Source organism: Candoia aspera, chromosome 6 (genome assembly GCF_035149785.1).
Source record: "Candoia aspera isolate rCanAsp1 chromosome 6, rCanAsp1.hap2, whole genome shotgun sequence".
In the NCBI taxonomy this organism is placed as follows: domain Eukaryota; kingdom Metazoa; phylum Chordata; class Lepidosauria; order Squamata; family Boidae; genus Candoia; species Candoia aspera.
Window position 1 is genome coordinate 49,141,755 of NC_086158.1, and position 24,106 is coordinate 49,165,860.

Sequence of the window (24,106 nt, forward strand, 5' to 3'; positions counted from 1 at the left end):
GTCTTCCCTAGCACTGTCTGTACTTATCTAGATGAAAGAATGACCACAACAACCAAGCCAGGCAGGTAAGTCACCATGCAATCTTCATGCCTGTCATAAACACATCTGCTTATGTTTCTAATGATTGAATCTCTTACAAAAATCTTCTACCCTTTCAAAGTATCTTCAGTACAAGAAGATGTGAATTCAACACCCAGGGATTAGGTGGGTGATCTCTTTCCTGATGTCCTCCTTCCTCACATCTTTCATTCTCCCTGCCATCAAGCAAGCTGTCATCCTGGAGGGGGATAATGCTGTCACATCCAGAAAGACCCATTTATATACATCTCTACCTCTGAGTTAGCTCTGACGTATGTGGAATTTATCTATCTGTTTCCTAAGAGTTCATTGCACCAAGCATAATCCATGACTTAATGTAGACCTAACAGATAACATTTGACACTTTGCATGATAAAACAGAAACTATTCTCTCCCCTGCTCAGTTTCTACCTTTGTATTAGTTATGGTTAGTAAGTATGGATTTTTTTTTTCTTCTTTAAGAACTACTTGACCTAAAAGTTGTTCCCTGTGGGTTACACTTTTACAGAGTTAGGAGACCTCATTCTTCTATTCCTGATTGCCATGCAGGCCAGGGCAAGCAATACCCAACTGCCTGTTCTTTGGAGAGAGTATAAGCTGAGTCTGAGCTGCTGTTTGAGGAATGTGACTCAATCCAATGTTTGGTCACTTGAGTGTAATCATGTACTCAGACCCTGAGTTCAGCTAACAAGCAAAAAACCCCTCAACAGAAAACTACACAGCCAACTCCACACACTCAAATGTTCCAAATGCTACACAATTCACCATCTCTGTCACAAAGCTCCCCATTCCTGTTTGTTCTCTTGTTCTCCCCCTCTGGTTGCAAGCTTCTAGGTGCCAGTCCCAGTCCTCCTCCTTAAAGTGCTGGCTGAGCCTTCACATATTTCACGTACTGTTTCACAAATTAAAAAAGAAAGATAGTTTGAGGCCAGAAACATTCACATTTTGCCCCTACATGTACCCAACAGAGAAGTGTGAAAACATGAGGTTTGCATCAAGATTTGTTACTTATTTGAATCAGACCAAAATAAGAGTCCTCCAATTGGGGTTCATTTCCCATAATTCCTGGCCTGCATAGTTTTTGACTGCTAGCTAGCAGTTTGGGGCACTGCAGTCCCAGAATCTCTGGAGAGCACTGTACTGAGGAAGATGGAAAAAGAATAAAAAAGAAAGTACTTGGGTTAATGAGTAGTATGCTAGTTACTGTTAAATTTGGTAGATTCAGTTTACAGTGATGTTTTTACTTGCAAAATACCTTCAGCTGTACTAAACAGTTGTACACATTAGCAGTCAAGCAGGTGTGCTCCTTTACAAATGGAAAGAAGAGAAAGTGAAATGTTTCTGGTTCCTAGTTACTATCAGTTCCTCTCTCAGTCATGTCAATCTTTTAGAGTGTGAGACTGCAGGAAAGGAATTGTGATTTTAGGATTTACACACTTTACTTACCCGTCTTTATATATAAGCATTATGATGAAAAAAATTGTCATCTTCAAGTTAAATTCTTAGTAAACAGAAAAACAAAATAAGCCATTTTCTATTCAAATTAGAATGGACTTTGATTGCCCCCTACAGATACTAGACATCAAACTTAACCACAGTATCATGCTCCTGATTCCTCTCCACAACAAAATGATCCAAATTTACTGAATTGAGATTAGAATTAAATTTCATAAGCCCTGTTATCATTGAATTCTTATTTGCTTTCCACAGTATTAAGATGTTTAGAATTTTGTTACAATTTGTGTTGAATGATTAAGTTGGGAGATGATACAATTCCAGTTAAAATTCACCAAAGATGAAAGGAATGAATCATTATTGTTGTTTCAGTGATAAAATGTCTGTTCAGTGCTTTCTCACAAAACTTTTAAGTTGCATAGCAGTAGTTTTTCTTGATTGTTATTTGATCCAAGTATTGTGGAAACATCTATAGAAGGATTGGTCTTCTATGTTACTATATGATAGCAAGAGCTGTTTTTTAAGCTTTGACATTGGATTTACTCACTCTGAGGGATTTAAATTGAGCTCCATATCATTTTTCATATGGTTGGTTTTCTGTAGTTTAATTCACAGTCAATGTGAATGTTATGGTATCTCTGTAGAAGAAAGAGATTTCTTAAGTAGTCTTCATCTAAATAGACACAAATAGGTGGGCTTCCAGCAGAGATATTAGCATTTGAAAACCAGTTCCAAATGGCTGGGATTTCCCAAGGGAAGAAATCTAGGCAGTAAAACACAGAGATCAATCAACACAGAACTGAGGGAATGTTGTGACAAGCCACCTTGAGAATAAGTCTCTTTGTAACTTATTTTGTAATAGAAAACAGTGACTGAGGCTTACATAATTAAAGCATTTAGTTAATCAGAGTCCTGGCTGATATTTTATATGACTTGGAAGATACTGAAAATTGGAATTCTGAGGATGGCTTTGAATATTGTTGAACAGCTGCATGTAGCTTTTCTTTATAGGTTCTTACATGCTTATGAAGTCTGAATTTATCAGTTGATTTTCCACACATACCTGTTTCAATGAGAAATGTTTCCTTCGCTTAGGTTACACTTCAGTTTCCCACACCTAATCCTCTGGCCAAGTTGCTGTAGCTTCATGGTGGTCAAAGAACCAGGTTTCCCTCCAAGGCTGTGATGGGTTTCCAATGAAAATAATTTTTTTCTAACCTCTCTCCAAAGTATTTCTAAAGTAGACTTGGAGACTAAAAGTTATGTTACCACCAGCCACCATGGCATAGCTCTAATAAATGCCCTAACCCTTATAGGAGTTGGTCAGTAGTGATGGAGTTTTTAAATGTTAATAAAAGAACTCCAAGCAGCTAACAGCAATCTTGAAGAGTAGGAGCGTGCACCAAAAAGAGAGAATTTGCACATCAAGTTTAACTATGTTCAGAAATAAATTCAGTCTTCACACAGCAGTTAGATGAAGAAAAGTAGAGGTAGCTTACTTTTATTCAGCAGATCTGGATACAGGTAGGTAGTAGAAAGGCACTTAATCACTGATTCTTTTTAGACACTTTCTATGTGGAATAGAAAGGCTGTGTGCAAGCAAGATGTTAGAGGATGAGGCCTGCATTATGCAGTCCTCCTGCCTGCATGTCTGCCCATGAGGTAAAGATGGAGATTGAGAATCTCCCAGATTCGAGGAGGAGGAGGAAGAGGAAATCAGGTGACCCATGTGACTTCTCACAAGCACAATAGAGACACTCCTACCAGACAAACCCTCTTCTTATGCTCGTGAGACAATGCTGAGTTGACCCCTGATAATTCCAACAAGTAGAATATTGCTTTCCTGTAGCCTTGGGGTTGATGGGAGTTGTTCTGTCTAAACAAGATCTTCCATGATCAAAGATTCCCTATGGATTAGTTTGGGATAATAGAGTAGTGGTGGCTGAAAATTCATACAGTATTGTAACTTCTTTGCATTCCTTCTTTTGTGCAACCAGATAAAACTAACAGAAAATAATAGCATATGAAAATCTGAGGTTTTGGTTTGTGGTTCCTCCATATGACTGGGGAAGGCAATGGCAAACCACCCCGCTATAGTCTGCCAAGAAAATGTCATGAAAGCAGCATCCCCACAAAGGGTCAGACATGACTCAGTGCTTGCACAGGGGACCTTTCACTTTTCACCTCCATTAAGACAGCATTGTAAGCTAGCAGCCAACTATGAAAGGTTATAGTATATGAATTTTAGCTTACTTTAGGAGCAATAAACCAAAATGCCACATACTGGTAAATGATAAGCATTTTATTCCTGATTAGTTTGCAGAAAGGAATGAGTAAAGTAGGAGTAAATTTCTGACAAAATATCTGGGTCCCTACAGTGGGATGTTTTTGCCAGGGTCTGAACATTTATTTATCAAGGTTACTGCTAGGTATTGTTTTTATTATAACTTTGTAAATCACTTTGATACTTTTAATTTTAAAATTATATGTAAAGTTGCAAATAAATAAAAATAATTTTGAGTACATTTTTCTGTTTACTGGAAGTCAGGATTCTTGGCATGGTGTGTGTGTGTGTGTGAGAGAGAGAGAGAGAGAGAGAGAAAGTGACCAACATTTTATTTAGGTAAATTCATGGAATCCAATCCAGATGAGTGAGCAGGATGATCAAACAGAGACAAAAGTGTCCTTTCTAAACCAGCCTGCTAAGTAGAATGCATTTTAAAGAGAGTCATAACTTCTTAGAAGACTTGTTAAAAAAATTGAGACTGATAACTTTTTTTGCCTTCTAACCAATGGTGTCCACAGGGTTGTGTCAAACAGTCAAGATGGCAGTCACAACAGGGTGATTGAAACCCTACTCCTTTGTATGTACATGTTAGCTATCTCACCTTAAAAACAAACATTTAATCTTCATTATCATACAGATGTGTAAGAACAATAGAAAACAACTGGGTAGTGTTTCTGACTTGGTCTTTTTATGGTGATATGATGCTTGTTTTGGCGATTTATTGATTGTTCCAGTCCTCTTACTGCAGTCATTTAAGAAGATGTTGAAATGTGTAGTATTGCTAGTTCTTAATTCTCTTCGTTACTCTCAATTTTCCTCAACAGAAAATACGTTCTGTAGCGGTGACCATGTATCATGGCATAGTCCATTGGACAATAGTGAATCTAGAATCCAGCATATGCTGCTGACTGAAGATCCACAAATGCAGCCAGTTCAAACACCATTTGGAATTGTAACATTTCTCCAGGTATGGTATTCTCTAGCAGTCAGTTCTCTTGTCATTATCTAAAAGAAGTAATATTTTATTTTTCCAGATAAACAATTATCTTTCATTGCATACTTTTAGATATTAAAAAAGACTTGGAAATTGGTACCAGTGAGGTTCTTGAAGTAATGTGAGAACTTGCCATTTATATTTTATTTATTTAAAACATTTGTCACTTCCCATTAAAAATAATGTAAGCAGTTTGCAATAATTTTAGTCATGGCTAAAAACAAAGTACTTCCCATGATAATTATGGCAGTGTTTTAGGTCAGTTTAGTTATTTTTTTTTTCAGACTTCAATTTCATTCTTTTGTACATCTAATATAGACCTGACTTTCTGGAAGCCTGATGACACCCTTCAAAAGATCTGAGCAAATATAGTATGTGAAGGTTTTGTGTATTTCCTGTTCATGACAGATACATTTCATGGAAATTTGTATCATCGAGAGAGTACAGTACCTTGTAACTTGTTTTGACCACATTCCCCCCACCCCCACCTCTTTTTTTTTAATGGATAATTTGGTGAATCCTTGCCTTAAGAATTAAAAGCAAATGGTTTAGGTTTATATGAGACTGTTCAAAAAATGGGTTGGACAGAATGCTCTAAAACAACTGTTCAAAGCAGCCTTTTCTCTATTGTTTAAATTTGTGCTACATCATGTTAGTTTTTCCAATATCTTATATTGTGTATAAAAGACAAGTTGTTTATTAAAATCATTATTTTAATAAACAACTTGTCTTTTATACATAAGTTGTTTATTAAAATCATTATTAAAAAATAAAAATATGGAATCGCTTCTTTGAAGAAACAGATTTTTGAAGCAGCTCATGTTTTCTGATCTAGAGACTTGCTTAGTATTTTCATGTTATATTGGGATGCAAACTCAGATTGTTGTATTGGCACCCACTGAACAAACAAGGGCATATTTTTATCTACAACTGGCTCTGTATATAATTCCAAATGAGATATTCTAGTCAGCAAGCAGAAGTAAGAGTTCGCAGGGGCCAGATTATTGCTTCTTTTTTATGGTTCTGTTGAGAAGTTCAGCATGCCAAAACAAATGGGGAAGATTTGCGGAACTGTGCCCTTATTCTTATTGGTCATGTTATTAGACAGTAACATCCTAGAGTTCTGCCTGGAAAATTGTGAACGTGCTATAGTTGTCTCCTCTTTTATTTGCTCATCTGCCTATGTTATTGCACTTGTAGACTGTCAGTTATTTGGAGTTCTCTGGGCAGTGTATGAATAAGTGAAAAAAGTAAAAAAATAGGATATGGTAATGGAAGTAGATAGCATGCTACAATTTAAAAGTCCCCCTCCTCAATTTTTGGGTTTCCTGTCATTGTACTTTGTTATACCCGTCAGGAATGCTATTGTTAATCCTCCAAGTCTTAACTTGCAATTTTTTTTTTTTTTTTTGCTAATGCTAATCATAATTTGCCCAATTCTTAGAAGTCATAGTAAAGGATTAAGAAGAGGAAATTAACCCTTGAAAGAGAAGATTGGAAAGGTATGAATTCATGAGTCACCCTCATTTCCAGGAAAGCTTGGAGGCAGGAAACCACCACATCCTAGAGTTGTATGAGTAATATTAAACTCTAGGTTGGCCTTCCATGTGAGCCATCCGTTGGTTCCCATGAATATTATTCTAGAAAGAGTTATTTATGCATTTCTATCTACTAGGTGGGCAGTGGGCTGAAATTCTGATAAGAACAAAGAATTGAAATGTTTAGGTTATATAATGGTAACATCTGAAAAACATTAATTGATTGATTTCTGCAGCATACATGATTTTTAGCTGAGTATAACCTAAAGGAAAAGAGTCCTTTGTGGACTATCCTTTGTTTTTTATTTTATTGCTCTAGATTGTTGGGGTATGTACAGAAGAGCTTCATGCAGCACAGCAGTGGAATGGACAGGGTATACTGGAATTGCTTCGGACTGTTCCTGTGTAAGTAGAGCACTTCCACCTGATTTGGAAGCCATATCAGCAATTAAGAAATAATGTCTGATTAAGATAAATTCAGCCATTTCCAAATGCCACACTTCAAATATATTTTTAAAAAACCTGCATACTTGGAATAGTTAGGTTCCCCCCTTCATTTCACAGAAATTGCAATTTGTTTAATTAGTTTATGTAACATGGGGAATATAAATATCTTCAGAGTGAAGTTACTTTAGTTATCACATTCCCTTAGCATTGTGATACCCAGAGGAGGAGGAGGAGGAGGAGGATTCAAATTTAATTACCGCTCATCTCCCTCAAAAGAGGGACTCTGGGCAGTTTACAATAAAATGTACATTCGTACAAATTTGATAACCTGTGAAGATAATCTGAGAAGGCATTTTTGTGCATTTTGCCCTCTGAGATGCAGTTGATAAAGATGCACAAGAGGCCATAACATTCTTGGGATAGTTGCAGTTAACTTTTGTTCTTTTTTTGTACATCTATAGAGCAGGAGGTCCGTGGTTAATAACAGATATGCGACGTGGGGAAACAATATTCGAAATAGATCCACATCTGCAAGTATGCATTTTAACTACTTAGTTTATTGATATTTCATGACAGGTGGACATAGTTGCATTTGTTACATAAAACAGTTCTCTCCTTGTATTTGAATGTTCTCAGAAAAAATAGTAGATTCTTTTGTTACTGTGCTATCAGTGTTTGACTTGTGAATCTTCATGCTCCCAGTCCTCAGATCCATGGTTGTCACTAACTGGTTCAGTTCAGATCAGTTTCACTATGTGCTCCTGAACTGGGTCACAGGCATCATATCCCTAATTCTATCCTTATTTAGACATTTATAAAGCTGCCCAACTCTGAGATGACTCTGGGTGGCATACAGGAAAAACAGTCATATAATACAATTAAAGCAAAAGCAACAAAAAGGCCCACCCAAGTGCCAGAAGAATATTTATTCTGTTTATACGCTTCCCTGATAGCTTGTATGCTTGGGGAAAGTTGGGATTGAGATATCAATGGAAAGGCATCTTTTTATTGCCCTGTTTTCTGGAAACCAATATGGTTTCTGATAACTGTAAGGATTCTAATACAGGTAGTCTTCACTTAACAACGATAATTGAGCCCAGAATTTCCATTGCTAAGCCATGCAGTTGTAAAGCGAGATGGCATTGCTTAGCGACAGCAATCCTGGCAATTCCACTTGCCATTGTTAAGTGAATTTTACCCATCGTTAGTCTGAGCACCCACCCCAATCCAAACCATTCTGGGCTTGGTTCCTCCCAGCCCCGAACACTGCCTTCAATTCCCCCCACCCTCCTATCCCCCCTACATCTGTGCCCTTTCGAAAGTCCTGCACCCTGCCTTGTGCGGTGGGAAGCCCCGCCATGCGAAACCACTGGCACTGCTTTGGGGGCACCAGCCACCTGGGGCAAGCCACTACCCGCACCGGCCACTTACCTGCCCATGCCAAGCTAAGCACATACCTGCACTGCGCGAAGCCACCATAGCAAGCTCCAGCCTCCCCAGCCTGCATTCCTTCACCCAGCTGCCTCCTCTCCCAGTTCCCCACACCTACCTTTCTCCTTTTTCTCCCAGCCGCCGTGGGCGAGGCAGAAATGCCTGGCTGCCTTTGCTGAGTCCTTTTCAGACCCAGCTTCTCCGGCAACCGTTTCCTCCGCATGGCTCCCTTCGGAACACTGTTTTCGGAAGCTTACACTGTCTTTTCAGAGCTTTTGGATTTTGATCACATGACTGCAGGGGTGCTGCAACAGTCATAATTTTGGGCACAGGTCATAAGTCCATTTTTTCAGTGCCGTTGTAATTTCGAACGGTTGCTGAACAAATGGTCGTTAAGTGAAGACTACCTGTAACTTTGCAAAACTATATGTAACCCTTCACTGCTGTATTGGAAATAGCCTAGCATGCTGAAATTGATCTTTGCAACCATTGAAAGTACATTGAAATATATGTGAAACTGTCATCTCAGAGTGAAATCTTCTTTCAGTATACCAAGCATCATAACCATAGTTGATGGATATGTAGTTTCTTCAGTGATATTCTCAAGCAGACCAGATTGTGTATGTGTGTTTGCATTTGAAAAGGAAAACTGGATGACTTTTTTTTTCCCTTCTATTTTCAAATCAAACTGCTGTAGCTGCTGCTGCTTATACTAGAAGCCAAAGTTTAGCTTAACAGCATCATCTGGTGGTGAATGTTACAACTGAAGACAAATAGTTTTCCTCATCTCCTTTTGAACTGGTAGTTTTGATGAGATGCAGGAATCTTTCTTTCTGCTGTTGACTTTAGAAGTGAAGCATGCTGGGAGAATGGTTGGGATTCATTAAAACTTATCTTTGATTCAATACTTTTGTGAAGTTTAATTTTGAATTAAATGCTATGACTCAGGACACCAAATTATAACTGGCAATCCAGACATACTACCATAGCCCAGTGACTGAGCACAGGCTTCATCATGCAGAACTACTGAAGTTCAGTACCTCCAGGTAGTGCTGGAAAAACTCCTATGGAGCAGTGTAAGTGATATTAAACTGGGCAGAGGTACAGTAAGTTCTGAGTTCTAAGCCCATTGTATTCAGCAGCATTGATTTGCAGCTTCCTTTTGTGTCTTTAGAGCAGTGGAAATAAGTACCGCAGCTCTTAATTTCTTAGGTACTTAGTATTAATAAAATATAAGAAATAGATCATGTAATGGCAGAACCATATCCTCAAACGCTTGGTTGTTTGGATCTTTTTAAGCAGGACAGAGTTGATAAAGGGATTGAAACAGACGGCTCAAATCTAAGCGGTGTCAGTGCAAAATGTGCCTGGGATGATCTTAGCCGGCCACCAGAGGACGATGAAGACAGCAGAAGCATCTGCATTGGGACACATCCTCGACGATTGTCTGGGAAAGGTAAGCTAAACTTTGGTCATGCCAGTCTGAGGTTTATTTCCTGGGCATCTTACACAATAATACGGCTACTATACCAAGAACCGTAGCAAATTTTAGACTTCAGTTGTTAAATGTAACATGGTCTTTGTTTTATTTATTTATTATTCACATTTCTATCACCGCCCATCTCTCGCTAAACCCACTATTCGAAGGATCGCCTCATCTACACCTAACTCTTTTTTTAAATTTCTGTATTTTTAGACACAGAGCAAATTCGAGAAACTCTACGAAGGGGACTAGAGATTAATAGCAAGCCAGTTTTGCCACCAATTAATACTCAGAGACAGAATGGATTGAACAGTGACAGAGCACCGTAAGTTTAGTCTTCTAGATGAATCTTGAAGTGAGAAAGATTGTGTTTATCTCATTTTGCTTAGGGTAATAATGGGAGGAAAGGCTCATTTTATTTATACCATAATGATTGTTGATACTATACTTTAAATGCATTTTATTTAACTATTTGCAACTATTTGCTTTTAATTTAGAAAATATCAAAGTGATATTTGATATATATAACAAAATATGAAACAAAGTAGTAAAAATGGCTTAAAGTGATCAAAGGAAAATAAATAACAAATTAATAATTAGGGCAGTTGAAAAGAATCAAAGGAAAACTTGGCTAAATAAAGAACATTTCAGTTTCTGCAAAAATACTCAGGTTTGAGGGTGCTAATCTCTGTTTGATATTTGTTCCATTGTGTAGGCACCATTAAAATGATAGAATCATAGACCAGAAATGACCTTAGAGGGCATCTAGTCCATGCTCAGCACAGGATCCCCTAGAATATCTCCAGTGCAGGATCCCCTAGATGATCCAGCCTCTTTTTCAAGTTCTCCAGTGAAAGAGCTCACCACTTCATGTAGCAGCCTGTTCTTCTGGCTGGCAACTTGTAGATTCAAGATGTTCCTCCTTGCATCTAGCTTGAACCTGCTTACTTGTAGCTTTTAATGCACTGATTCTGGTCCTGACCTCTGGAGCATTAAGTCTACTTCCTCTTCTGTGTTATAATATTTCAGATATTTGAAGCCTACCTTCATAAGAAAGGATGCTTGTCTTCACACCATAGCTGAGTGAATATTAGCAACCTGCAGTACAATCATCAGGGCATCAATCTGAAGGCTCAGAATCTAAAAGCAGTTAGGAAAGAGAAATTGAATGCAAGGCTAAGCTATCATACATTCCAGCATGCTGTAGTTGATTCACATTTCTAGATTGTTGACTGTGTTATACTGTGAATATGAGAATTTTCAGGTTATCAAAACATTATCAGACTGGCAAAGTAGAAAAAACATTAAAAACTAGAATATATGCCAGATAGGAGCATAGTTATTAATGTCAGTGGCTGAGGTAAAACATATATGTAACTAATTTACACACTGCTAGCAATGTGGGGAACATAGGAAGTGAGTGCATTTGGGTCATGTTAGTGGTCTTTTGTGTACATTGGGTATAAGACTGGATATATATCTAAATAAAAAAAACAGGATTTAAGTTTTACCTTTAGGTCTCAGTTTCAGATGTTCCTTTCCCCTCTATGGAATATGAATAATAGCATATTATTGTTCATAAACTGACCAAGGATAGTTGTTTTCCTGCAGATTATTAGCTTGGCCAACTCTGCTACACAAGTCCAGATCTAAAGTTTAATAGAGCTGCAGCTAACAGCGCTATGGCTAACAGTGTTGTTGTTCATCTCAATTCACAAGATGTAGAATCCAATTCAGGCTGTTAGTAAGAACAGAAAATGAAGGAAGGAATAGTTGAAAATCAGCAAAAGTCACCTTGGTAACTGCTGCATTACACTCACTCAGAATGAAGAGACTTCAAAGATGACTACAAAAGAATTTAATCATCTAAAGAATTAATCTGACAGCTGCCCACACTTATACCTCCCACAATCCTTCAATCACTTGGAAGGAGCTTTAATCTCAGATTCCCTTCCAGTTCCATAAAATGTTAGTTATGCAGTCTCATGCTGGGGCATTTCCGGCATATTGCTCTCATTTACTGCACCCTCTCTTTCCTAACACAGCAATTGTGGCTCTTGTCAGGTGTTTTTTCATTTCATTCTGGATGTAAACTGAGAATCCATGAATTATTTGTGTTGGTTGAGTGGAGAATGTACAGTATAAGTTAATGAAAACCTACAAAATATTGTGTTAAATACATCTGGCTAAGGATGTGTGTGTAAGAGAAAATGAAGGAAAGGGATGATGGTCATAAAAATGAAAATAACAGAAATAAGCAGAAATAAAACCAAAAACACCAGATATAAAACCCTTATTAATCTCCTGCTTGTAAAGCTACAGTTGCATACAAAAGAAGGTGCAGTAATAAGTTCTTAGGCTCCCCCTGTTTTCCCCTAAAGTGCTAGAAATTCCATCACCCCCTCATCTAGGTTGTCCTCAAAAGAGCCAAGTATGGTTTTCATTCAAGCTGAAAGAACAAATACTTGGAGGTGGGGACTTCATCACTTTCCAAGCTGCTTCTGTAGCCTTAAAGGGACACTAAGACCGGCCACCTCATTTCTAAATCACCAATTTGTATTTTTTTTTAAGTATATGTACTCCAGGAGAGGCTTTCTACAGTGAGGAGAAGCTGGTTCTCTTGGTGCTTAACGTTATTTTTGGTGTTACTTTTTAAAAAAAAATATTTTAAGATTTGGATTTTGTTTTCCTTCCAAAGAAAAAATTCCAAAGATTCAGAGTAAACAGTTGTCTTCCTGTTATTATTTTTGTATTAAAATTTGAAGATATTAGCATTTTCCTACACGTTGAATTGGCTGATTTAGCTTTCTGTTTTCACTTTCCCTTGAGAACTGTCTGTTATCTCACTTTCACTTTATGTAAACACACTTTGGAACTCTTCCATATCTTCAACTTTCACTGGTTAAGCTCCCAGGGGGCGCCACAATCTACTGTGTGAGACATGGAGGATTTCAAACAGATTCTTTCTGACTGTAAGAACTGACACCTTGGATCCCAATAATGACCTGACTCATGCACAATTGAAATATGCAGAATTCAGATTTAATGAGAGTAGTCTACAGATGAAGAGAAAAGCTACGATTAAACATTTCCACCTAAACTACCTAATTAAAACTTGCCCAACACCCTGCTCCCCCCTTACATCTCTTTCCACCTAATTCCAATGGTCAGCCATACCAAGCACACATGTCTCTGGCAGTATGACCTTGACTCCCCCCTTTAACCCAAACAGAATAGTTTCACACTCCTTGGCGTTCCCCCTCCCATCTGGTTCTTGACACGCATTGACTCATTATGGCAAACAAACACGATCAGACAATTCATCAGTCATTTGATTGTGGAGTCTGATGCTGACTTTCACCAGGATTTTAAACAGATTTCTTCTGACTTCTATCAAGCTTTTAGGCAAGATATCCAGGACATTATGGAAAATATGAGATCTAAAATGTGCCATTCAGGTTGGGGATGTGGTGGATGAAATTGAGGAATTTAAGAGTGATAGAAAGGTTTCTTTTTAAGACTGAGATTGGGATTTTTATCAAGACGCTGGATGAAGATTGGATAATGGAGTTGGAGAAATCTAAGGGAGAGAGTGATCTGCAAGCCATAAGTAAAATCAATGTCCTGCGGGAATGCCAAGAAAAGAACCTGGAATCTTTGAGGGGGCAGTTGGGCTGTTTGATTCTAAGAGGAAAGCTCTGTGCACATTGTGGGGATCTGTAACTGCTCTGGTTTATTTTGAAGTGGGATAAGGATTGAAGAATGTTCATCTGGTTTGCTTTAAGGATTTGATTGATGCTATTTGCCTTAAAAGATTTGGATTTACTGTTTTGAGCTGGCTTTGTTTTTTGGGTTTATTAAAATTAAAATTATTAAAACTGTTGTATTAGGGTTAAAGAATGTTTATCTTGTTTGCTTTAAGGATTTGATTGATGTTATTCCCTTTTAAAGATATGGAATTACTGTTTTGAATTGTCTTTGTTTTTTGGGTTTATTAAGATTGGGATTATTAAAATTGTTGTACTATTAAGTATAATAGCATACAACTTATGTGCTTTTTAATTTGATTCTTATTATAGTAGACAGAAATGCTATCAAATAAATAAAATTTCCTAGTGGTAGGAAGGGAATAATTAAATATTCTTTATCTTTTGGAGAGGAGAAAGATGTTTAGGAGGTTTATATGAACATTTTTTCTTTAAGGGGGAAGAGTAACTATATTTAGAGATTTTTATTATGTGCTAAAGTGGAATGACTTAAAGAAATAATGTGGTGTTTTGGTTTAATATAATACATATTAATAATTATGGAAATTTTTGTATATCCTTGCTGTTAAAAGTCAGAAGCCACATCTTTCTGTAAATTTGAAATTTTTTTCTCTTGTGTTTCCACACTTTTTTATCTTTTTTCTTTCTTTGTAGTTTTTTTGTTTTTTGTAGTTTTTATTCTTCTCTTGAAACCAAAGAAAATTGTATGTGGGTGGCCCTGCCAATACCCTCCATTCTTAAGAGCTGGCAAGGCAAAGAGAAGGCCTTCATTTCAGAAAATTCATTTCAGAAAATGGAAAAACCCTGTAAACAGAAATCTCCTGGTGTCAGCCGCTGGATCTAGCATTTTTAATGAAAGATGGGTTTTAGGGAAGCTTGTCCCAGGACCATCATCTGGTCTGGAGGTAAAATTTAATAGAATGTGGTCAAGTGAGGAAGTTAGGCAGAATAAAGTTCAGAGTAAAGTGCAAGCAAAATACTGAGTTGGAAACAGGTCTGATAATGGTTTCATTTACTTTTAAAGTTAGAATTACCTTGCTTATTGTTCCAAAGAATCCTAAACGCAAACATCCCAAGCTAAGCCAACAGTCTGTTCAGCAGAAATTCAGAATATTGGGATATGACTATAGCAGTACATTTTGATAAAATATGTGACAAAACAACACTTTGATACTGGCTTCTGAAGTTGCAAATAAATCTTTATACTATAGTTGGTGTACTGTCTGTCAGTGCTAAGGATATTCTGCAGATTCAAACATACCAAGCTTTTGTTCATAACCCAACTTCTAGGCAACATTTGTTCTGAATGTGGAATTTGTTGCTCTGGCATAAAATATTTAACAGCTCTGAGCAAGATAATTTACCAGGGTCACAAAATCATAACCACTTAACCATACGAGACAACATTAATCATTAAGAAAATTGAATCCAGAGTACTTGGATAGTAATAATACATACAAATCTCAACTAAGTCTGACTTAAATGGATCGTTATTTCCATTGGTTGGAATGGATTAGGCTGTTTGTTTTTTTATTTATTTAGCAAATTTATATAGCTACCTAGCTCACAAGTTCCAGAGATATCAAGAGTACGACTGTCCTGTGAAGTATATATACACAACTAATAAAATAAACAGTTGTAACTGCCATTTATTTAAAACAAAATCAGGTCTCATTACAGTTGGAACACACTTCAGGGAAACAAATACTGTGCTATTTCATTTTTTTAGCACTAAGACTAATACTTCATTTTGCTTTTATTGGCAAAATAAAAATAGTTCCAGTGCCCTAGATCTGTATCAATTTAGTTTGTAGTACAAGAAGGCTTTGGGGCTGGGGACCTTTCTCATCTCAGGGCCAAGCTGTGCCTAGGTTCCCAACCAAATACTGTGGGACTTTAAAGGTAGCAACTGGCACCTTTGCATTCAGAAGCACACTGGCAGCCAGTGCAGCTCCTGCAGTAGCAATGTTATGTGGCAGTACTGAGACCAGGGAGCACACAGGCTGCTGAATTCTGAAGGTTCCAGGTTGTCCTCGAAGGCAGCCCCATGAATTACACTAATCAGGAGATGACAAGGGCATGAGTAACCATACTCTGAGCATCCTTCCCTAAGTAAAGACAGAATTGGCATGCCAGCCAAAGTGGACAAGGGTCCTCCTGCCATGGCTTCCAATCCTAGGTCATGAACCTGTTCTCCCTGGAGGAGTACAACCCCATTGAGAGTCAGACGATATAGTCTTAGAATCAGAAGGCTTTGGAATTAACAGCCACTCCATCTTCTTTGGGTTTAGCCTGGGACCTGGGATAAACCCATGGTTGTTAGGGTGGTCATGAACATCTGAGTTGCCTTTGATCCCAGAGAGAAGAGGATAAAATCACCCAGTGTCAACAGCCTGGTGAATTCAAACCACCTCAGCAATGTGATCAGACAACTCACACTGCATGTCAGAGGGATACTGACATGCAACTGGGAGGACAGTATAAAAGCAGCACCCCAAGTCTGTCCCTTTGGCCCACCCTAAGAAGCATAGCATTTGGTCACCCATGGAACAGTACTTCTCATAATGACCAGAAACTCCTGGCATACAGTCATCACAGTGCCTCCCCTACCCTGGGGTCAGGACTGATGCAAGACGCAAACCCCAGCTGGCAGTCTTCTGGGGAAGAAATGGCGAACTGAAGACAGTTCTGCAAAAGCGGAGTTGACGACTGCAGCGGAATGAAGTGCTGGTGAGTAGACCAGCTCTTTGTAATTCCTCTCCAGACAAGGAGGGGACTTGAGATTGTGCCAGACAGTTGCTCCTCACAAGGAGATCGCGAGACAGAGCAAGTTTAAAGCTCTGGGAGTCGAGGGAATAGCCATCTTGCTCAAACCATGGTCGGCACCTTCAAAAGGACACTGGGTTCACATACTTCCTTTTCTAATCACTCTTGGATATTGCTTGTTAACTGCTTTTCAGCTATTAGGAATCTTTGGATCGACAAGTTTGAAAACACTGGGTGATTTTCCAAGTATTTGGAATAAACAACAAAAGGGTGATTAGAATTTTGATTTTGGAAAATTACAAATGGACTATGGGTCCAGATGGAATTGAAATAAGATCTTGGAATTAATTATAAGAATTATAAGAATCCGTCCCATGGGAAAACGCTTTTGTTCTGAATTATTAAAAAAAAACAGCATGAGACTTTGAAGGTTGAACACTAGAAGGAGCCAGAAGGAACTAAAGATTACACTTAAAGGAGAAGAACACTTAAGTTTGATGTGCTAATACACAGTGGAGCAAAATATTTTAACATTGGACATGCTGAAGGATATTTTTGAATAATGGACCCAGAAGTTAATTTTAAGAGAGTCTGCCGCTTAGACTGTGTTTAAAAGATGTTATGGAAGAGGAACAAGTTTTACCTGACAAGACTGAGACTGATTTGAAAGTGGATTTAAAAATGATAGGCTGCAAGAATGACATGGAAAAAGATGTTACACTGGACATACAAAAGAAACCAGATGATGTCTTAATAGATGTCTTAATAGTTAAAAGGGATATACAAATAACAAACCAAAAGAGTGACCCGGATAATTTTCCTATATTGGATTTACAAAAGAAGCTTCTTAAAGCTTTGAAGAATTTTGTGAGAAGAGAGAAAAAAATGAAAAATCAAGTTCTAAGACATTATGTGAAGGGACTAAATGTCAAGATAGTTAAAAGTAAAAGGAATATAAAGTTGGTTTATTTGATCAAGGTTAAAATAGATACCTTGTTATTTCTGGTAACCCTTAATGGACTGTTGCTGATCAGGACTGAAATGATGAGGTTTTAAGGATTTGTTTATAGATAAGAGATGGGATATGGGAAGAAAAGATCATTTGTATTTTAAGAGAAGGTGACAAGTTACTAAAATTGTTTATACTTGTGATGAAGGGGGAAGTAATTTTTTTTAATAACTTTATTAGAGTTTCAAAGTACAGTTAAAATACAAAGAACAGCAAAGATAGAATACAGTATTGAAAGAACAAAGAAAAACTAAGAAGTGCAGAAATAGCCAGAAAAAATAAGAAAGTGACTCCTGACCTTCTCCAACACAGATATAAGTGCATATCATGTTAAGTCAATCTCTTACTCTTAAACCTTAACTAACATTTCTATAAAACACTAACAATTTAATCGTCAAAGCCCAAAATCAAAACTTCATTTTTTTTAGTTGCAAGCAAAGAGTCCAAAAATGGTTTCCATGTAGAAACAAATCCAATCACTGTATTTTCTCTTATCAATGCTGTCAGTTTTGCCATCTGCGCCAACTCCATTAATCTCACCATCCATTCTTCCATTGTGGGAATTTGTGCATCTTTCCATCTTTGTGCATACAAAAGTCTTGCTACTGTTATCATGTATAAAAGCAGAGTCCCATATTTTCTTTCGAGTTGTTGATCCATCAAGTCCAAAAGAAACAGTTCTGGTTTTAACTGTATACTCGCTTTAAGGATCTTTTGAATTAGAATACATATTTGCTCCCAAAATTTCTTAGCATTCACACCACCAAAGATGGTAAAAAGTTCCTCCTCCTTGAGAGCATTTCCAACAGACATTTGAAACCCCTTTATACATTTTTGACAACTTATCAGGTGTTAGATACTAACAATACATCATTTTATAAACGTTTTATTTCAAATTATAATTCAAAGTAAATCTCAAGCCTTTGTTCCACATATTTTCCCATTGCTCGAGCATGATGTTATATCCAAAATTCTTTGCCCATTTAATCATATATATTCATCTTCCAAATTCATTTGCAATAATGTTTTATGCCTCTTAGTAATAACATGCTCATCTTTGGTACAAAGTTCCACTTCAAATTGCGTTCTTTTCATTAACAAAATTATAGGTCTTTTTATCTAAATTAAATTGTTTTGTCAATTGTACAAATGTAAACAAATGGTAAATATGACCTTCCAGTTTTAGTTGTTCCCTTGTTTTAAGTTTAGGTTCACCTTCCTCAAAATTCAACAGCTCTTTATATCTCAACCAAGTCGTTTTCCCAGCTATCTCTCTTCTGAAGAAGGCTTCCTGAGGTGACAACCGCAAAGGTATATTAGGAGACAATCTTTGTTCATATTTATTCCAAATCCTCAGAATGGCATGCCTAACAAAATGATTTTTAAAATCTTTATTAACTTTGACTCATACCACAAGTAGGCATGCCACCCAAATCTCAAATCATGTCCTTCCAACTCCAATAAATTCGTGTTCCTCAAAGTCATCCACTCTTTCATCCAAAGCAAACAGCAAGCATCAAAGTACAGTTTCAAAGCTGGTAGACCTAAAACCCCTTGTTCTTTGGTATCTTGTAACAATTTATACTTAATTCTTGTGTTTTTCCCTTGCCAAATAAACTTAGAGATATCCTGCCATTGTTTGAATGGTACATCCATTATCAAAATTGGTATTGTCTGGAACAAAAACAACATCCTAGGTAAAACATTCATCTTAATCACAGAAATCTAACCCATAAGTGACAACTGCAATTTATCCCACCTTAACAATTTTTTTTTAATATTCCAAATATTAACATGATTATTCTGGAGCAACATACAATTCATATTTGATAATATAACTCCCAGGTACCTGATCTTCTTTTCAATTTTAAAACCAGCCTTACTCATCAATAATTCTTGGTTTTGCATAGTCATATTTTTAAGCAACATGTTCGTTTTTTTTTTATTTTAAAACCAGCTAGTAACCCCAAATCCTTCAGTTTCTTCATCAAATATTCATTCAATGGGTCTTGTAAAGTCAAACTAAATAATCAGCAAAGGCCCTTAATTTAAAAACTTTTTTTAATCTTTAAGATCTGTTCATCTTGTCTGATGTCTCTGTTCAGCACTTCCAACACTAAAATAAAAAGTAAAGGAGACAGAGGATATCCCTGTCTTGCTGCTTTCTATATATCACATGGTTTAGTTAAGTCACCATTAACAATAATACGGGAAAATTGGGGAAAGCATCAGGTCCAGATGGTTTACCAACTTTATATGATAGATGTTTTGAGGACTTCTGCAACCTTTTCAAAGACTGATGAATTCTATTCTGCAGGGCTCTGCAATGCCAGATTCTTGGAAAGAGACCAATATTGCACTTTTACCAAAAGAAGGCCAAGATTCTACGCTGGTTAAGAATTATAGACCAATTTCATTATTGAATAATGACTATAAAATATTTGCTTCAATATTAGCTGATAGACTGAAAAAAATTTTGCAGGAATTTACACATGAGGATTAATGTGGGTTTCTACCCAAAAGACAATTAAAAGACAATGTGAGAATAGTATTGGATACTATAGAATATTTACAACACCACAGTGAGAAGCAGGCAGCCCTATTTTTTCTAGATGCAGAGAAAGCCTTCAACAATTTGAACTGGTCCTTTATGTTTAAAGTTTTGGAAGATAAGGACTTTGGAGAAAACTTTATTCAAGGAAATAAAGGACCTCAAAGGGGGAAGTCATTTCTTTATGTTTCTTTTCTTCTTCTTTACAATATTCTTTTTTTCTTTCTTTTCTATTTCTTTTCTGTTTTCTTTTCTGCACCTTCTATTTTTCCTTTTTATTCTTTTTATTTTTTTTTAGTTTGTATTGGTTTTTTATCGTAATTATAATTTTTAATAAAATTAATGTATAAAAAAACAAAACCCAGCTGGCCAGATCTCAGCAAGAGGGACTCCGCCCTCTTCAGACAGCCTGGATTCGGTGAAGCATACCAGGTCTGCCAGCTCACTCACAATCAGGTCATGGATGAAACTGGATTTATTATAGACAGATCTGATACAGAGATGCTAGATGTATTTTGTAAAGTATGTGTAGGTTTTACAACCTAAATATTGTTCAAGTAATTCTCAGCTTAAGGATATAAAGCTCCAGTTTGGTGTATTGGTTAAGGTTCTGGACTAGAAAGCAGGAGACACTGAGATCTAGGTCTCCCTTAAGCATGAAAGCCGGCTGGGTAACCTTGAGCCTGTCGCTGTCTGTCTGCCCAGTGCATCTCACAGGGTTGTTGTGGTGAAAATAGGAGGAGAAAGGTTTGTTAGGTTTGTTCACCACCTTGAGTTGACCAAAAATGTATTAAAAAGCTGCAACAAAACCTTAAACCTTCTTTGATTTAGGAGTCGCAAGGACAGTTTAGAAAGTGAGAGCTCAGCAGCAATTATTCCTCATGAACTGATTCGCACAAGACAGCTTGAGAGCGTGCACCTAAAATTCAACCAGGAATCAGGAGCATTAATTCCACTTTGTTTAAGGTGAGTAGAATGTTAGTTTTCATATAAGGGGCTATAAGGACTATTCTGTTGTACCTACATTATTGGGGTCTGTTCAAACAGACTTAAAGGCTAAGTTGAATATGTTTAACAAAGTATTTAACCATATAATATTGCATGCATATTGGGTTTGTACAGTGCCATTCAGAGGGCACTGTATGAAATGTCAAAGTGCTGCATCTCAAAGATTCAGCATGATCCTTCAGGGGCCTCACTGCTTTACTTCAGTAGTAATTCCAGTGGTCAGACAACATGGGGGAAGACCTTGAAATGACAGCACAAAGTCTTTGAAAGGACAAGACACTTGGATTTACACAACCTTTCTATGCCTACATTTTACAAAACTAAAAAATGTTGTTCCTATAGAAGTTGGTGAAATAATTCCAGTTGTGTATGAATACAACAAGCAGTAAAACTGCACACATCAGGTAGTCCTCGCTTCTCAACCATTTGTTCAGCGACTGTTCAATGTTGTGACGGTGCTGAAAGAATGGTACTTATGGCTGGTCCTGGAAAGTCCAGCCATCTCAGTGCTCCCGCAGTCTGTGATCACAATTCGGGTGCTTGGCAACCAGCTCACATTTATGATGGTTACAGCATCCCGTGGTCATGTGATTGCCATTTGTGACCTTCCCTGCCGGCTTCCCACAAGCAAAGTCAATGGGGAAGCTAGCAGGGAAGGTCACAAGTCACTCTGCTAAGCCCCCACCCCCCAGCCTTCCCGTGCACCACGCTGCACCCTCCTTCCCTTGGCCTCCCTGTGCTCTTGCTGCACCACAGCACCCCCTCCCTCAACTTGCATGCGGCCTGTGCTGGGCTTCTCAGAGCCTCTCCCACCCCTTGTGGCATCCCTGTGCTCCGTACCTGGGACTCCTGCTGCTTCCTGCTTAATGACCTGGGGTTATGACAGCAACTGGGACTGCCTGGTTGCTGTCGCTAAGCGATGTGGTCATGTGACGCCACACTTTATGAATGCATTGTTTAGTGACAGCAATCCTGGTCCCAATTGCCATTGTAACCTGAGGACTACCTGTATATCAAGGCCTTTGGTTAACTCTTACATGTCAGGTCTTAAGTGTCTGAACTGATCAAGCTTTTCCTGATTGTCGTAATTATAGCATATTATATTATACTGTTTTACCCTACCATAATGCAATTTTGTATTTTGCTGTATAATTAGATACTGTATATTTTTCCTTGAATTCTAAAAAGGAGAGTAATTTGCCTGGTAATGTCATGAGTAAGGATGGCGAGCAGGGGGCTCCCATCCAGACTGTCAAGCGCATGCGTAGCACTGATGAATTGTTCAGCCATTCAAAGAGACACAGATCGGGACCGCCTTAACCCTTGGGGGTTATATGGCTGGGTTTTCCCCACGCTTCTTCAGTTTGTTAGGATTCCTGTTAAGTACTAGCGATAAATATTAGAGACCAGTTCCTTGTCTCAGTGTGTTTCCTGGTTGTTAGGACAGGTAACCTTATGAAATCTTCTATCCCACATATACTATCTTAATTTGTTATTCAAACAAATTGGTTTCGTTTATGAAAAAGCACATATTGCATTTAGAAGGAGTGTACCTGGAACACAGAAACATAGGTGAGATATAGAATTCTTTTCATTTAACTACATCCCTTTCATTTCATTAGTCATTATAGTGTGAAAGTGGTTTGTTCCATGGTGCAAGTCCTTCAGTTTGCAGTTTGCTTGTGTATATTGGAACTTAGATGGATTTTCTTTTTTTACCCAAAGCCACTATCCACTAGAGCCTTAATCACCCTAGTCAAATTATAGTTGTTTCTTACCCTCATCCCCATTTCATTTTTTATCTTGAACTTTAAAATTATGGGCCTAAAATATTATATGTCTTGAGGACTTTATGGTATGACAGAGTGCCACATGGGGAAGACATATTTATTTAAAAGTCACTTTTTCTGTTTATTGTTTCAGAGGCAGATTATTACATGGTCGGCACTTTACATACAAAAGTATTACAGGAGATACAGCAATCACTTTTGTATCTACAGGAGTTGAAGGGGCCTTTGCTACAGAGGAGCATCCATATGCAGCACATGGACCCTGGTTACAGGTATCTTATTTATATATTTTGTATTTCTAAATAAGAACCATTCCCATTTCTCCCTTTCTTTTTGTTTCAGATGCTTTAAGACCTTACAATCATTTTTTGGTTTTGCTGTATTATTTTTAGGCCAAGAATGCTTTTGCAGTCTTTACAAGATTTTTTAAAATGTTTAGGGAGGGGAATTTTAAGCCAAAAAGAAACGGCAGTTTCTAATACTCTTCTCTATGTAAACAGCAATTTTCTGTCCCAGAGTCCCAGAACATTTACAAACTCTGCATCCTCTAATTCTTTTTCCTACCACTGCAATGCAGTTGCCTTTGTAATCACTGTTGTTTTTGAACAGTATGCAGCAGCTGAAAAGGCAAGGCTACAGTATTTGAACCTGTTAAAAACTCAAAAAAAAGTCAGAACAAGTAGCCTTGCAAAATATCTTTAGGACAGCATGACGAGGCCTGTTTTTAAGGATATAGAGAATTGCCTTCTTCCCTTAGAAGAAACAATGGCAATGTGATTCTCTCTTTTTTTAAAACAATCTTCTAGAAAACTAGTAACTGTTTGACAAAACTTACTGCCACTATCATTTTCCACCCTTTGTTTTATATTTGATTAACTCTTGGGTGCCCTGTGCACTGAATATGTTGCTCCATCCTTTGTGAATTCCTTCTGTTGTGACTTCCTGCATTTCCCAAGGTAACTAATCAAGACAGGAAGTAGAACTAAAATACAGGATAGACTCAGCAAGCAGTCTGGTGAGGAATTATTTACAGTAACTGAGTTATGGTTTATATGTCTCACAAGGCCCATATAATTCCTAAGCTTTTTCTTTTCGGGATACACTTTCAAAGGCTGAGAGTTCTAATATATTATGTCTACCTAATTTTAAGAGGAAATAGGAAACCTTAATTGTGCGGCTATTCCTGCCTTAACACAGTTTCCAAAGATAAATTTAATTTCTTTAAGTCTTTTTGTTCTTAGCTCCTCTAGATGTCACAGTCAGACTTGGTATAAGCATTTCATATTTTTAACATTGCCTACAGTTAATGGCCTGTTTATATTTTTGGCTAGACTGTGAAGTGTCTTTGGCTGTTTTCTGTGAAACTGAGTTTTCAAGTATACACTGATATTCAACAGTCAGGTCCATGTTCTGGTTCTTAAACTGTTCTCTGTGGCTTCATTGGAATTAGCTCCAGGAATTACTGCTTAGGATTTACAAATACATGTAAATGTATTAAAGAG

General features: G+C 37.4%; 1 protein-coding gene across 2 annotated transcripts in view; it reads left to right on the top strand.

Moving 5' to 3' along the window:
* Nucleotides 1–24,106, top strand: part of SUFU (SUFU negative regulator of hedgehog signaling) — a 90,370-nt gene that overhangs the window by 48,858 nt on the left and 17,406 nt on the right. Inside the window, exons 4-10 of one of the 2 annotated variants that reach the window (XM_063307084.1) lie at nt 4,645–4,787; nt 6,672–6,757; nt 7,261–7,333; nt 9,530–9,686; nt 9,927–10,038; nt 20,638–20,772; nt 22,738–22,876. In XM_063307084.1, the coding sequence (XP_063163154.1) occupies nt 4,645–4,787; nt 6,672–6,757; nt 7,261–7,333; nt 9,530–9,686; nt 9,927–10,038; nt 20,638–20,772; nt 22,738–22,876 (845 nt within the window). The remainder of the gene's footprint in view (nt 1–4,644; nt 4,788–6,671; nt 6,758–7,260; nt 7,334–9,529; nt 9,687–9,926; nt 10,039–20,637; nt 20,773–22,737; nt 22,877–24,106) is intronic. The other variant, XM_063307086.1, reaches the window with a different exon arrangement.